The sequence below is a fragment of the Empidonax traillii genome, unplaced genomic scaffold, assembly GCF_003031625.1.
Source record: "Empidonax traillii isolate 1590-97213 ecotype Southwest subspecies unplaced genomic scaffold, ASM303162v1 scaffold406:size580191, whole genome shotgun sequence".
In the NCBI taxonomy this organism is placed as follows: Eukaryota; Metazoa; Chordata; class Aves; order Passeriformes; family Tyrannidae; genus Empidonax; species Empidonax traillii.
The window spans coordinates 468,665-482,887 of NW_020955599.1; the positions used below are offsets into that span (position 1 = coordinate 468,665).

General features: G+C 48.4%; 1 protein-coding gene across 13 annotated transcripts in view; it reads right to left on the reverse strand.

The window, feature by feature from the left end:
• ITPR1 (inositol 1,4,5-trisphosphate receptor type 1) overlaps window positions 1-14,223 on the reverse strand; it is a 142,505-nt gene that overhangs the window by 38,627 nt on the left and 89,655 nt on the right. For all 13 annotated transcript variants that reach the window (XM_027893803.1, XM_027893801.1, XM_027893796.1 and 10 more), the window contains 3 exons: window positions 13,963-14,153; window positions 1,499-1,679; window positions 673-926 (listed from right to left, as the gene is read on the reverse strand). In XM_027893803.1, coding sequence (XP_027749604.1) covers window positions 673-926; window positions 1,499-1,679; window positions 13,963-14,153 — 626 coding nt within the window. The remainder of the gene's footprint in view (window positions 1-672; window positions 927-1,498; window positions 1,680-13,962; window positions 14,154-14,223) is intronic.

Below are 14,223 nucleotides of genomic sequence, written 5' to 3' on the forward strand. Positions count from 1 at the left end.
TCCTTGCTCCAGACTTCACCACTGGTCTTGGGCAGGTGGGGCTGCTGAAGGCCAGTCTTACCAGTAAATAGCAGGATGAAGGTGGCACTGAGCACCCTGACCTCCTCCCTGTCTTTCATCACCAGGGTCTCTGCCCATTCCCAGCAGATCCATGCTCTCTCCCTGCTATGAACATAACCTCGAAACCCTTCTCATTGCCTTTCAAGTCCCTCAGCAGATTCAACTCCAGCTGAGGCTTTGCTGACACCATCCCCATGTGTCCAACTCTAGACATGTGAACAGACCCATGAAAACCCAGGAGAACCTGTTCCCTGGAAAGAAGCATATACTCAAGGGCTGCTTTATTTTCCTACAAGACTTTGTTTTTTCTTTCCTTCCCCTTTCAAAAGCAGATCAGCAGCTTTACAGCAGGAGACCTGCTTGTTACAAGCACATACTTTAAAAAAACCAAACCACAAGTGTTGGTCCCATCACCTAATTACAGACATTGCACAGGCCAGTGAGCCCTGGATAACTGAACTTCCTTGTATCGGTCCAGCCAGGTATAAATACTTTTTTTGGGATTAACCCTAAGGCCAAGGAAAATAGTTGGTCACACCACTCATTTCAAAAGGCACAGGATTAGGGAGAAAGATGTGACCTGAGCACACCTGCCCAGGCACCAGGTGGTACCTGCAGATCCCGGTTGTGGTTTTCACAGAGCAGCTGCAGGAACCGCAGGATGGGCTGCATGATGGAGATGACGGCACTCATCTCCAGGTCATCCTTGCTCTTGTCTGCCGCAGCCTGTGCCCCCTCCCCTGGCGAGTAGTGCTCCTCGGGGTCAGCCTCCCTGCGGTACGCGTTGTACGCCTTGCGCGTGGCCGCGGACGCCTCCAGCAGCTGATCCCGGACCTCCTCCGTGATCTGCGTCATGGGCTCCCTCACTGCAACACACAGGGACAGGCCTTCCTCAGGGAAACCCAGTCAAGAGGACCGCAACAGCCACGCACACGTTGCCACCACAGCGTCACAGGCAGGCCGGCTCTTCATCAGCAGCTCTGGGGTGAGCACGGTCAGTGTGGCTCAAGGGTCTCGTGTCAACCCCAGTAACGTTATAAACTGGGTATTAATAGGTTGGGGCACACACAGCCTAGCTCTACCTGAATTTACAGTAAGAGGACCTGCTTTAGAAGGAAATTAGGATTTCTCCAGGTATTGCCAGAGAAGGCACTACCACACCCCACAGTCCAGGGTCGCTACTAGGGATCAGATTTGGGCGGCTCGTCACGAGACAAGGCAGCAGAGTCTCATCTCAAGCACTGTCATCATTTCAATAGCACAACCACCCAAATGGATGAAGAGGGGATGAAGCTCTTGAAATGCCAAGCCAGAGCACCAGTGATCTCTGAACTCTGCTCTGTGGGATCAGAGATCAGAGCATTACTGCGTCAGCTGAAACAAGTTCAAAACACACTTCACTCCCTTGTCGCTTCAGGAAGGGAACGACTGGGATTACCTCTTTTCCTGTTGGGTACATCTCTGTCTGAGTCTTCATCTTTCTTTTTGTTTCCCAAGTCACTGGTGTTGACTGTGACAGTTGCCTTGATTTCTTGCTGTGCCACTTTCATGCGATCATAAAAAACCTTAAAGAACTTCTCAGATTTCTTGTCTTCCGTCAGTCGGCAGAAGAAGGAATGCTACGAGAGAAAATGAACAGGATCTGCAGCTGAATCCAGATTATCCCACCTTTCGGCACTGACTGGCATCCTGGAGGAACTGGAGGTTAATTAGTTGTCAGTAAACTGAAACCCAGAGCAATGGAAACTCGTACTTTATTGTTAAGGAAGCCCCAGTGTCTCAGCTTTGTTAACTCCCTTATTAACAACTTTAAATACATTATTAAAGAGAAGTGAGGGCAATAAATCACACCAGCCCTGATAGATTTGGGCAGCACACTTCTCTCAACAAGGGAATTAAGGTAAGTACCGTGAATTAAGGTAAGGAAGGTGGAATTTCCTATAATCTGATTCTCGGTTCAGAAACAAAAGGGTATGAGCAAAATACAGAGGAAAAAGAACTGTCCTGCCTTCCCACCCTCAAATCCAAGGGACTGTGAGTCATAACACAGCACAGCCAACGTTAATCACAGTCCAAAAATGTACAAACAGGGCGATGGCGTGAGGGACATCTCGTGCTGAGCTCCCACTGCCCTGCCTGCAGCAGACTTCTTAAAACTCCTTTTAATTCCCACTCTAATATATCATAAGTGACAGAAACACTCCAAGCACTGACTACTTTTAAGAAGGTTTATTACTCTTCTTGTGCCCATATGTGCACGGAGACAGAAAGTTCTTCCTAAAATTGAGGGGAATACAAATCATGTACAGGTCAAGCAGGAGCCAACACAGTGAGTGATCAGACAACTCTTGATGAAACCAATATGCTGTTACATAAATCAGGACCAGAGCTTAAACACGACTGAAGGATGAACTTGTAAGTGGGTCACCTTATGCAGAGCATTATGAAATTAGTTAGCATTCTACAGCGGCTCGCCATCCAACAGCTTTACATGATGAATAGGAATGAAGCCTGATTTATTGAGAAAACAAATTAAAATGGGAATAGCAGCATCTCCTGCCCGCTCTGCTCGGAGCGGAGCACACGAGGCCGGGGCTGGGGCTGCCTTTGATCACTCCAAGCAGCTGCGTCGGAACGCACCGAGTGACTTTGAACGCTCCGAGCTGTGTCTCTGACTGCAGGGGGGGAGGAGCGGGGCTATTTATAAAGAACCTGGTCAATATTCACAACATCCCTCCCACCACTGTGACACCTCCCACCTGCCCAGAACAGCTCAGGTGAACAACTGATTGTTCTCACTTCTGGTGATGACCCCAGAGGAGGGGAAGGAGCAGAACCCAGCACAGGCCTCCCACATCCACTAAACCCAGTCACACCAGTGCCCCCCTCCTGACACCTGTTCAAAGAGCCCAGTACAACAGAGCTCCCAGAGCCCTGCAGGACGTGCCCATGGCCCAAACAGTGCTGGGCTGTGACATGCCAGAAGATGATCTGGGTGCCCAATCCCTTTAGTAGCATTTGTACAACTATTCTCTGATCCCAGACTTCATATCAAAAATGTTCATGTTTTCTCTTCGTGTTTGCTCGTGATTTTAAACTAAAAGGTCAAACTAGATTAGATATCTTGAAGGAATTCCTCCCTACGAGGGTGGGCACAGGTTGCCCAGAGAAGCCGTGGCTGCCCCTGGATCCCTGGAAATGTCCAAGGCCAGCCTGGAGCAGCCTGGGCTAGTGGAAGGTGTCCCTGGTGGAACTGGATTAACTTTGGGATCTCTTCCAACCCCAACCAATCTGGGATTCTATGATCCTATAAAATACACCCAAATAAAAACATCTTTGGCCTGAATAAGCCCACTTACCCCTATTTTTTATTTTTCATTCTAAACTGGCTTTCAGACCTGACCAGTCCCAATGGACAGAAGACTGTCAAACTACAATAAGAACCAAGAGATGCATTAACTGGTTTCCCTGAGCTGCTGCCCAGTAACCAAACCCCCAAATAACTGGGCTCTTTAGGCAGTCAAGCCTAAACTAAGTCTGTTACTTGGTGGCTACGAGGACAGACAGAGGAAGACTTTGCATCTAAAGTCCATCTTAGAAATTTTACTCTACCAGTATTAAATATAATAATAATACTTTAGAGATAGACCAGCACAGACCATGGGCTCTAGAAAGGGCAACCACTTTCTAAAACATCCCATTATTTACTTGTTAGACTGTGCTGGGGATCACCTGCTGTCACCTGCCTGCACATTCCCAGATGATGATGATGAAGCTGTGGTGAAGAAAAAACCCTTTTTTAATGAACCACACTAAGGAAATACCTTGTATGAGAGTAATTATTACCGACAGACTTGATTTCTGTCATCCTTTCAAGCTTCTTGACTGACATTCCACGGCGCTTCAGAGAAAAAACCCGAATGAAAGGAGCATTTGCAGTAAAGCTTTTGGTGCATGCTGTGCATACGCTCAAGGGGTGTCACACAATGATTGTTTCAGTGTAGGTCAGGATGCCTAACACCTTCACACATATGAATCAACCACATGCCAGCTATCAAAGATACTGTATTTTAAGAGGTGTGATCTTGCAAGTTGCGCTTGAGCAGGTAATGGGTGGTGATAATTATGACAGAAATCCTAAAATTTTATTTACAGATATAGCCTCAAAGCAAAAAGTGGAAAAGTCTCCCTTTTTAAAATGGAAACGGAGTGGCCATTTTAGAGCACCGTCTGCTGGGGTCCTGCTTGCACACAGACACCCTGTAACCACAGCAAGGCTGCTGAAAGAGCAAGTGTGGAGGAACAGCCAACCTCCACACTCGTACGTGTGTTTGAAGAACGGAGCTTCCAACACACCCCTGACATCAGCCAGCCCTGAGCACTCAGTCACCACCAGGCTGGGGCTTGGGATCTCCTAAAGGCCTCCTGCAGGGCAGGGAACTGTGACCCATAACACCCCCACGGGGCTGTGTCTGGCTGGCCCAGAACGAGGTACCAGAGGAGAAGCTGCCTGAAAGGTCAGTGGAGATAAAAGCTCCATCTCACACCTCAGACACCGGCAGCGAAAGCTGGAGACGGATTTGTGACATGGGGACAAGGGGAATGGCTTCCCACGGCCAGAGGGCACGGATAGATGGGATATTGGGAAGGAATCCTTCCCAGAGAGGTGGGCAGGCCCTGGCACAGGGTGCCCAGAGAAGCTGTGGCTGCCCCATCCCTGGGAGTGTCCAAGGCCAGGCTGGACGGAGCAGCACGTGTCTGCAAAGCCAGGCACACCATTCCTCCTCCTGACATCCAGAGTGATCTAAAATGAACCAAAGGCCAAGTTTAAACTGCAGCACAACTGACCAGCTACAGCCTGGCCCACCCTGGAGCAGCAGCAGCCCCTCACTCTCCCTCATCAACTCAGCCAAAGTCGTGTTTAAGTCAGGTGTTTTTTTGAGAAAAACATCCGATCTGTCTTGATAAACCATGTCTGGCTATAGGCTACTCCAGTGGTAAATAACTGTTAGAGACGTGTTATTAAGCTCCTTTTTATGTCACTAACTTCCAGTCACTGGTATTTTTTGTGCCTCTTCTGTAGTTATTCCCAGGAACTTGGTCTCCAATCCCCTTCTGACTATTTACATACTCAGTGAAATGTTTACCTAACGTTTCTTGCTAAACTGAAAACACTATTTTTGCTTGCTGGCTTTTCATTTCAGCTTTAATATCGTTTTCTGTGGTGGTTATTTTTTGGCATGTTCTCAAATATTGCAGATCATTAACAAGCTGGATTGCAGAAGCACATTTAAAAAAAAATAAATCAGCAAAGAACTGGCACATTTCCTAGCATTAGCATTTCATTCCAAGACCTTTGACATATGTAATACACATAATTTCCAGTGATGAGTGAAAGAGAAGCTCAGCTCACTCCCCAGCAGTCCAGGGGAGCAGGATTACAGAGGCAGGATAACTAAGGGCAGCGACAAATGCTCCTTACTGTGACTCCTGTACCAGCAATTGGCAAAAAAAAGGATTTTAACCAGCAGAACTGACATCTGTCCTTAGGAGAACAAAGCCATAAACCCCGGCAGCCTGGTACCTTTGTGTAAGGTGCACAGAGTCCAGACTCAGGTGAATAATCCACTATAAATGTAACTAATCCACAATAAATTTAATGATGAGCGAGTTTGTGCCCAGTGTAGGATTATTCAATGGGAAAAAAACCAGGAACCAGCTGAAGGCAGCTTACTGCCAGCTCCTGCCCCTGAAAGCCTGGCCCAGTTTGGCCTGTGTGCTGTGGCACCTTTACTGGGAACACCTTTCCCTGTGCTGTTACCTGGGTCTGCCCCGACGTCACTGCCGTTTGGCCAGCCAAGAGAAAGAGTAATTGTTGGATTATTTTGTGTGGAACAGCTTGACTTTCTGCCCCAGACTAATTCCGAGCTGGCCTGTCGGAAGGATCATGTGAGAAGCAGAACCCAAACCTATCAGCAAGCACTGGGTTTAAGCAGCAGCATCTGCCCAGCCGTGTTTCCTCCCAAGGAGGGGTGGCCTGACTCCAGGCGAGCCCTTGGCTGCCGATCCCACACGGAGAACGCTTTTGGGACCACACCCTCCCAAAGCTGTTTCACCACACCACAGCACTAAGCCCTGCTCCAGACCATCCAACAGATGCCGAAGAATTCCCCAGGAAAAGAAGTATTTGATTACCAAGGAATAAGGAAAAGCAAAGCCCCAGCGAACAGCTCGCCAATTAAAGCAGACTGTTGTCATCTCCTTGCCCATCTCCCTAATGCCAGTGAGCAGAAAATACCCCGTGAGCTTGGCGAGCCAGGGAGATTTCAGAGAGGAAAGTCCCTCCAGAGAGAGCAGAAGGATCAGTGATCTGGCTTCAACTCAGGACATTTTATTCCAATGTTAGAGAGAAATTCTTACAGGGACCTCAGCTCGCTCGGGTTATCCAGCCAGGCTGCCAGAACCAACTAATGCAAAACTTGTGTGCTACTTCATCTCTGCAGGAAGGGTTTGCCACCCCCAGACTAGTTCTTAGAGCTGGACTACTTCAAAAAAGCCACATTTTAAGGGGAACTGCACTAACACAAGCACTGAATTAAGCACAAATGCCAACCCTCTACATTCTGCTTAAACATATTGCGAGGGCTTCCACTGCAGAAAATTCCAACCTAACTTTGCTGTCTCTCCCTCCTCATTTATTTGTTTAAAATATCACTAATCCCTCTCTCTTGAAATCTCTCATACGTCCTGGCTCGCTGAAGATCCATCACTTTGGGTGTGAGTGATGGATATCATTAGTCTTGCATAGCTTAAGGAAACTGCAGCTGAAATATTTCACGCTGAACATACTTCACAGTTTGAAATAAACCCATAAGGAAAATCTGCCAGAACACCTCAATTGCCTGGGTTTTTTTGCAAACTGTAAAATAAACTTTGTCCTGAAAGCAGAAGGAGGACTTCCCAGCTCTGTTTTCCACAAATAAGACAAAACTCTCTCTGCCACGGGCATCCACACACCATCCTGCATGGCTCTGGAGGTTCTGGGGGGCAGAACCTTATGGGGTGTGTTTTTTGGTTATGAGTGTACAAAACCTGACCTGTGGAAACGCTCGTCTGTCCCCACCAGCTTCAAATGCAGCAGCAGCAGCAGGACTAGAGCAGGAAGAGCTTTATATCCTACATGTTCTCCTACTGCAACACCCAAACTCTTGATGCAATTTGAAGTCATTTCACGGAGGAAAGCAAGAAAAGCCTCCCAGAGATAGGGTTCCCTCATGCCCTTGCAGAGCCCCCAGGAGCACAAGGAGACACGGGATGACTCCCAGGATGTGCAGGCCCACTGGGGAACCACAGGTACCAGCGTGACTGTGGGTTTGGGGTTTGTGCTCACAGATGGCCTCGGAGCGTGGGAGCCTCAGGGCCTGCCCTGCTGTCAGCAGGGAGCCTGATTTGGGTTCCTCTGCCCCCAGTGGGAACAGCTCCACCGGGTCACTCGGCACATCTGCGGGGCAGGAGCGCCGATCCCACTTCCCCACCGACCGGCGAGCGCTGTGTAGGTGTGAGAAACAGGGAAGTCTGCAGACTCCTCAAAAGAAAAAAAAAAAGTGTAAGATCTTGTTGAGAGACAGAGGAATTAAAGAAAACCATAGCAACAAGTCAGTCCACCTACCCAAACCACCCACCCACCACCAGTTTCATTTGCTGACGCACTTCAAAAACAAGCTGGCTCCAACCCGCTCTGGAAGGTGAGCAAGCCCTGAGAGCTCATTAAATTCCCTTCTCAGCTACTCTTGTGTGCCTGCAGCTAGTGAGCAAGTGGGATATAAATAGAAGTTATATAACAGCGCTTTGTTGATTCCTGTGCTTACCAAAAAAAAAAAAAGGCAGCATGACCTTGTTTTGCTGAATAGCTTTGCCTCTGCCTGCTCGGGGAGGACTTTAATCCTGCTAGGGATCATCTTAAAAGTTTAGGTTGGACCTGGATGCCATAGAGAAGAATAGGGAGAAGGAGTGATTTGTGTCGCTGCTGCTCGCAGGACCAGGATCACGGTGGAGTGCTGAGAGGACTGACACACAGGAGGTGGTACCAACAACCATGAACAACACAAGGCCACCAAGACGGGAGAGCAAGACACAGCTGAACCCTGAGGTAGCACCTCGCCTTTTTCTCACCTACACTGCTCAGTCACACAGATGGGCACCTCAAAATCCAAGCATAAAACCTCCCTTTGGGTAAAAAGATTGGAAGATGCTCTGCTACAGGAATCCTGATAGCCCAAATATACTTCAGAAAGCAGCAGCATCATCTGTAGCTCAAGTGGAAAGATGAGGTGGTATCATCTCACCTCTTCCATCCTGTACTCAATCTCACCTTTGTATCTCACTGCCCTGAATGGAAATGAAATCACCTCTGCACCTCACACTGCATTATTAGTGAGGCTTGTTTTGTTTTGAACCTGGTGGCATCTAACACCTGTGGGAGATTGAGACTTCCCCCTGCTAACTGTATTAAAATGCACAGAACGTACATACATACTCAGAATGTCAAAATAATTATGATGTACTTTAACATGAGGAAAACTCATTTAAATGGTGAAAGACACAGGTGATTGCTGAACACATCTCAAGAGCTTCCTGGTTGGGCAGTAGTCTCCTAAACAGGTACAATTAAAACAGAAGATATAACACCAACTGTATCAAAGAATTCTGCTTGCTGTAAATAATCAGAAAATTTAAAAGACTTGTTTTATCAATGACCAGAAGTTCTCAAGGGCTATTTACTAAAGTTTAGTGACCCAAAGATATTCTTGCCTCCGAAGCCTTTACCATCACACACAGCTGTCTGTGCTCGCTGATATCTGTCACTGCTGCAAATCCTCCAAGTAATAAATTTGATTTAAGAGGTCCAAGCCACAAAGGCTAAGGCACCATTGTGTCCCTAAACCTATATTTCATCTCCCTAATACTCCTGTGACGTTTTGCAAAGCTTTACCCCCATTTTGCAAGGCAATTGCAGCCACAGAGAAAAAGAAACCAAGTGTCTGGGAAACCAAATAGGACATTTTTGTGCTGGTATTTCACAGCCAACACCACGGTGAGCTCAAGGACACAAACTGGTACCTGTTCAATGGGCAGCACCGCCACAGCCCCCAGCCCTGTCAGGCACACAAACCACTCAGCTCCTCAGTGCAGGCTGAACCAAAGAGCTCTCTGGAAGTTTAAACAACCTGAAGCCACAAGGCTTTTTGCGCAGTCACATCTCAAAGGAGCCTCACACACTGATGAGCTCCAAGCCACGACCCCACGCTACACAGATTCACTGTTGCCATGCCGTGATGGAGACACAGCTCTGCAGCCCACCACCACCAGCTCCTCAGTGCTGTCTCCAGGCAGGGTGGTCTGTGGTGCTCACCCCACACCCAGCTGCTGGGGGACAGAGGGGTGTGGAGAACACCCCATCACTCTCCTCCGTGCAGAAGCTGCGACTTGCTTCAGCAGCAAAACCCACTTCTTCCCTGAAAAATAATCACCTTTTCCCTTGGGTGCTGAGTCCCATCCCCTCACCCCCTGTGTCTGCAGCCCACCTTGGGAAGAGCTATGGAGAAGAGGCACGAAGGCACCACTGCCCCTCAAAGTGTCAGACGTGCCACTTTGGGGCAGCGCTCATAGAACGCCTGCAACAAAACTAATGTCATCAACCTCGTTTTACCTTCCCCTGCTGAAAATACCAACGTGTGCGTGTGGGTAATTTGTCACGCAGGCTGACTTTGGAGAAGATCCCTAATTAAAGGAGCAGGGTCTCCATGGAGAGGTGTTACGTAAGGGACTCCACTTGCCATTAACTTGCACCGACCGAGGAAACCCGAAACTCCGCGGAGGTGAGGCAGAGTAACGGCACATGGCATTTTTATTTAGCAGATGAGAGACGAGCGTTACAGGACAAGTCCTCAGCAATTTCCCCCGCTGTCAGTCACTTGCCGAGGCTGCTTTAGCAGAGCAGAGCTCTCTGTGCTGCCGTGTGTGCAGGGAATGGACCGATTTTATCCCTTCCCAAGGGGGAGGCAGTTCCGTGTTCCACAAGCTGCTGTGCCAGCTCTGGCACAGGGAATCCAAACCAGCACTGCAAGGACAGGTGTCTCCCTGGATGCAGGGCATGCTCACCCCTCGGAGGAGAGCGTGGGGCATCCTCCCAGGGCTGCTCCGAGCAGAACCGCTGACTGCAGCGCTCCCGAGGTGGATGCTGAGGGTTATATAAATTAATGAAGGGGTTGATGTAATTTGCAGTTCAGTGAGCTGCACTGTTTGTCAGGTTAATTTGTTGGCTGGTGCTGACCCCGAGGTTCCACCTCCGCCTCTGTGTGCGTGTAAATGAGGGCAGGCTTCCCGCTGAGATCCAGGGCTCCCGCTGAGCCACCAGCTCACCGGACACAGCCACGACAATGCCACCACCAGCCCTGCTACCAAAGAACCTGACAGGGTTTTAAAGTGAATTCCAAAAACTAAAACCCAGAAAGTTTCCACCCAGAGAGCCATAAGTGGGCAAAGACCTTCCCAGAAGAGCTCACTTGCCACGTTCCCCCCTCCAGCAGAACACAGAGTGGCGTGGGATTCCCTGTGCCACAAACCAGCTCAGCCTCCTTCCTAAGGGAAACCAGGAGTATTTTTTCCTTGTCCTGCTTCTCCCCCACATTAATCTTCTTAACAATACAATAAAAATCCCTCCTGCCAATTAGAATAAGGAACACCTCTAGATTTGCTTTCCTGCAAGAGTTGGCAACCACCTACTTTGCCTACCCTTAATATTGGCCCTGCCTGTACCTAATGAAACAGCAACACCTATTCCAGTTATCCCTTCCCAACATCATGGGGATCTGTTCTCCCACTGAAGCTCATGGGAGTTACCCGGGAACTCCCATTATTAACCATATTACAATCATCATGTGCAAGTTCCTGTGTGTTGGTACAAACCTTCTGCTTCACTTCAGGCCGAATTAATTTCCCGTGTGAAAACTTGGAGTTAAGAAAACGCCGTGCAGGGGTGACACATTTCTGGCTTTGCTGCCAAAAAGCCTTTTTTACATAACCTGTCCCTATCCCACCAGCTTCCCATTTTCAAAGGCCTGTAGATAGGAGTAAATAAGTTCATTAAGAATTATTCAAACTGAGCACAGAATGAACTTGTTCAGAATACTATAAATCAAAAGCTGCTAATAATAGGAAAAAAAAAATTGTGAAATGAAGATAAACTGTGTCAGACCTCAAAGGCAAAGCTGGCTGGCTTGGCTAGGTCAACTTTCACAATGACAAATGGATGTGATGCAAAACGAACACAGTTATTAGTCCAAAGACTGAAGATGACTTCCACTGGCAGTTACTGGAAACTGCCGAAGAACTTCAGCAAATCCACTCTGCAGGCTGCAGAGACTGCCAAGCCCTACCTACCTACTCTGCAGAACTTACCAAAAGAGCACAGATCAGAGGAAGATCAGGATAGAAGACACAAAGTACTGGGTTCATTTTCGTAATTGCACCTTGTTTCCATAAGCAGGCAGACGTTGCAGTGTATTTTGTAAAAATGAAATCCCACTAAGTGGGAGACCATCCCTTTGCTGCCCTCAGTAGGTCTCTACTGTGCTGTAGCCAAAGGCTGCTGTTTAAAACCCATCAGCTTTGCAGTCTAGCAAGTACCCAGAGAGCTCTCCCGAGAGCTGGGCTGCACAGAGCCCTCTGCATTCGGAGCACATCAGCCACTCTTCCCACGTGGACACAGCAAAGCTGGATGACCTGAGTTCACCGTCTCAGGATACCAGTTTGACTTGGCCATCACACCACTCAGCAATTACTCGGGAGATACAGACCCAAACGGGTGATTTTACTAAAGAGCCAGCCTCCACCTTTTCTTTGATTCTCAGCTGTTCTCCCAGAAGTTAAGCTTTGTGGTTGGTGTTTTTCCCATTGAAGTTCTACTCACTTGGCTCTCATGACTAAAACCCTACTGAGAGATCAGAGTGCTGAGTACAGGCTGTTCCCAACTTCCACTGCCATCATCCCCACAGGCCTTGACTGCGCTGAAGCCACTGCAAGGCACCAGAAATCACTCTCCCCACCACCAGGAGTTATACCAATGCAGAGGGATGCCAGGGAACATGTCTGAGCACTGATAAACCTTCTTTTTTGCCCTTTGCTGTCAAGCCCGTGGAACGCTCCAGCACAGAATATCTGCATCTCAACCACTTCACGGGATATTTTCAATAACACCTCATGTGTGCTTTGCATGCATGAGTAAGAGCTCCTGGGTGTGTCCGAGCCCTCAGAGCTCCCAGCATTAGCTGTAGGCACCACGAGTCATTTGGTTCCTAAAACATTTTGTACTTAAAAGCAGCCCACACTACACCAGAGCCCCCTCCCAGCCCGTCCCGCCACGCTGGAGCACGTACACACACCGAGTGAGTGCTGGCTGCCCAGAGCACGTCCTGGAGACACCTGCCAAGCACTTATTCCTGAGTGGGAAAGCATGGAAAATAGCTGCTCTGGTTTGGGGAAGCACCATGTCTGTGTAAAGGCTGGAGAGCAGCAGAGCCTGGCAGGAGCGTGCGGTGCGGAGGCGTCACACGCCGTTCCGAGCACCCCATGCCAACGGCTCCTTCCTGACCACAGGCTTACTGTACAGCCTCCCAGCTACAGACAGCAAATGCAAACCAAACCATCTCCCTTCCTGCTGGAAAAGGTGTCTTTGGACACGGGCTGCAGGTTGGTTTCCCTGTTTGTTCTAACCGGGCGAGCCAAGGAATCTGCTCCCAACAGGAGCCCGTGCACAGCGGGAGGTGACTGAGCTCAGTCCATCCGTCCTGGGCTCCAGCGCAAGCAAAGCATCTCACCACGTCAGGCTGGTGCAGTTTGTTTTTCCTTCCAGCATTGTCAGTGTGAGGTTACCTGAGGCTCTCTGGGAGCTGGGAATATGAAAGCTCAGCTTCCTTTACATTAGAGAAGAGCAGGGAATTTAAAGGAGTGACTGTCCCCAAGGAATGTTAATCCTGTCCTTGCAGTTTAAGGGGACGTAGGATTTTCAACACTCAATTCCCACTTTGTCTTTTACAAAGAAGCTTCACTTCAGAGCATAGACACAGGGGAAAAAAAGGGGGTACTGATCACAGAGACAAGCAAAGGAGCCCAAAGACACTCCCCGTCCTCTCAAGGGAAGTCTGCATGGACACAAGAGGTGCTGCTGTAGGGATCTAGTGTGTGTTTTAACCTCAATGATTAATCAAAACCAGTCAGGATTCAGCCCCACAGACAGTCTGCAAACACAGCACATGCAGAGCCAAAAGAGTAAGATATCACATCTACAATCATCTTTATAGGCATGTTTTTCTGCAATAAGGTTTTACTTTCTGTTTGAAAGAATACTGTACAAGTTTGTTGGTGTGTCATCATTACAATCCACACCAGGCACAATTTTCATTTAGGGAAATCAAATCCTTATTGAAAACACAGAAATGAAGAACAGTAAGATTTCAGGAGAACAGTGGCAGTCTGGAGTTTACCATACACTTATTTCAAACTCCAGTGTGAAACCCAACAGCTTGTTGTAAAAGTCTGAGCACATTGCAGTGGCTTGAACTTATTTGTAAGAGCAGTCAGTAATTTACCTACAAAGCTGTTTTATTAGACATTCCTCTATACTGCCCTGGGAAACTCCTCGGTTACCCAATGCCCCGTGCAAACATTTAATAAGTTCACTTTTGCATGGTAGACACTAATGTTTCCCAAAATTACAGGTCAAAGATCGTTTAGTCATTTCCCTTCCCATCTCCTTAAACTCCTCAAGTTTCCTGGATTCCATAAAAACACTTCCCTTCCCGACACGGTTCAGTCACGAGAAGAAGTTTTCCATTTCCCTACCTGTATCGTGGTGTTCCCACCTTCCAGCAAGGCAATGGCTAACAGGATGCTCTCGTGGAAGACTCTGTCGCTGGTGGCATTCATGATGAGATCTATGACCAGATTGGATGCACCTTCCTTATCCAGATGGCACTGGACATCTGCCAAACTCATCTCCCCTCGGCTCATTGAACTCGATCCGGAGCTTCCTCCTGTAAAGGTGATCGTGAGAAACGGCTGAGATCGACCCCGTGGTGATGGCACCTCTGCTCAAGGCCAGGC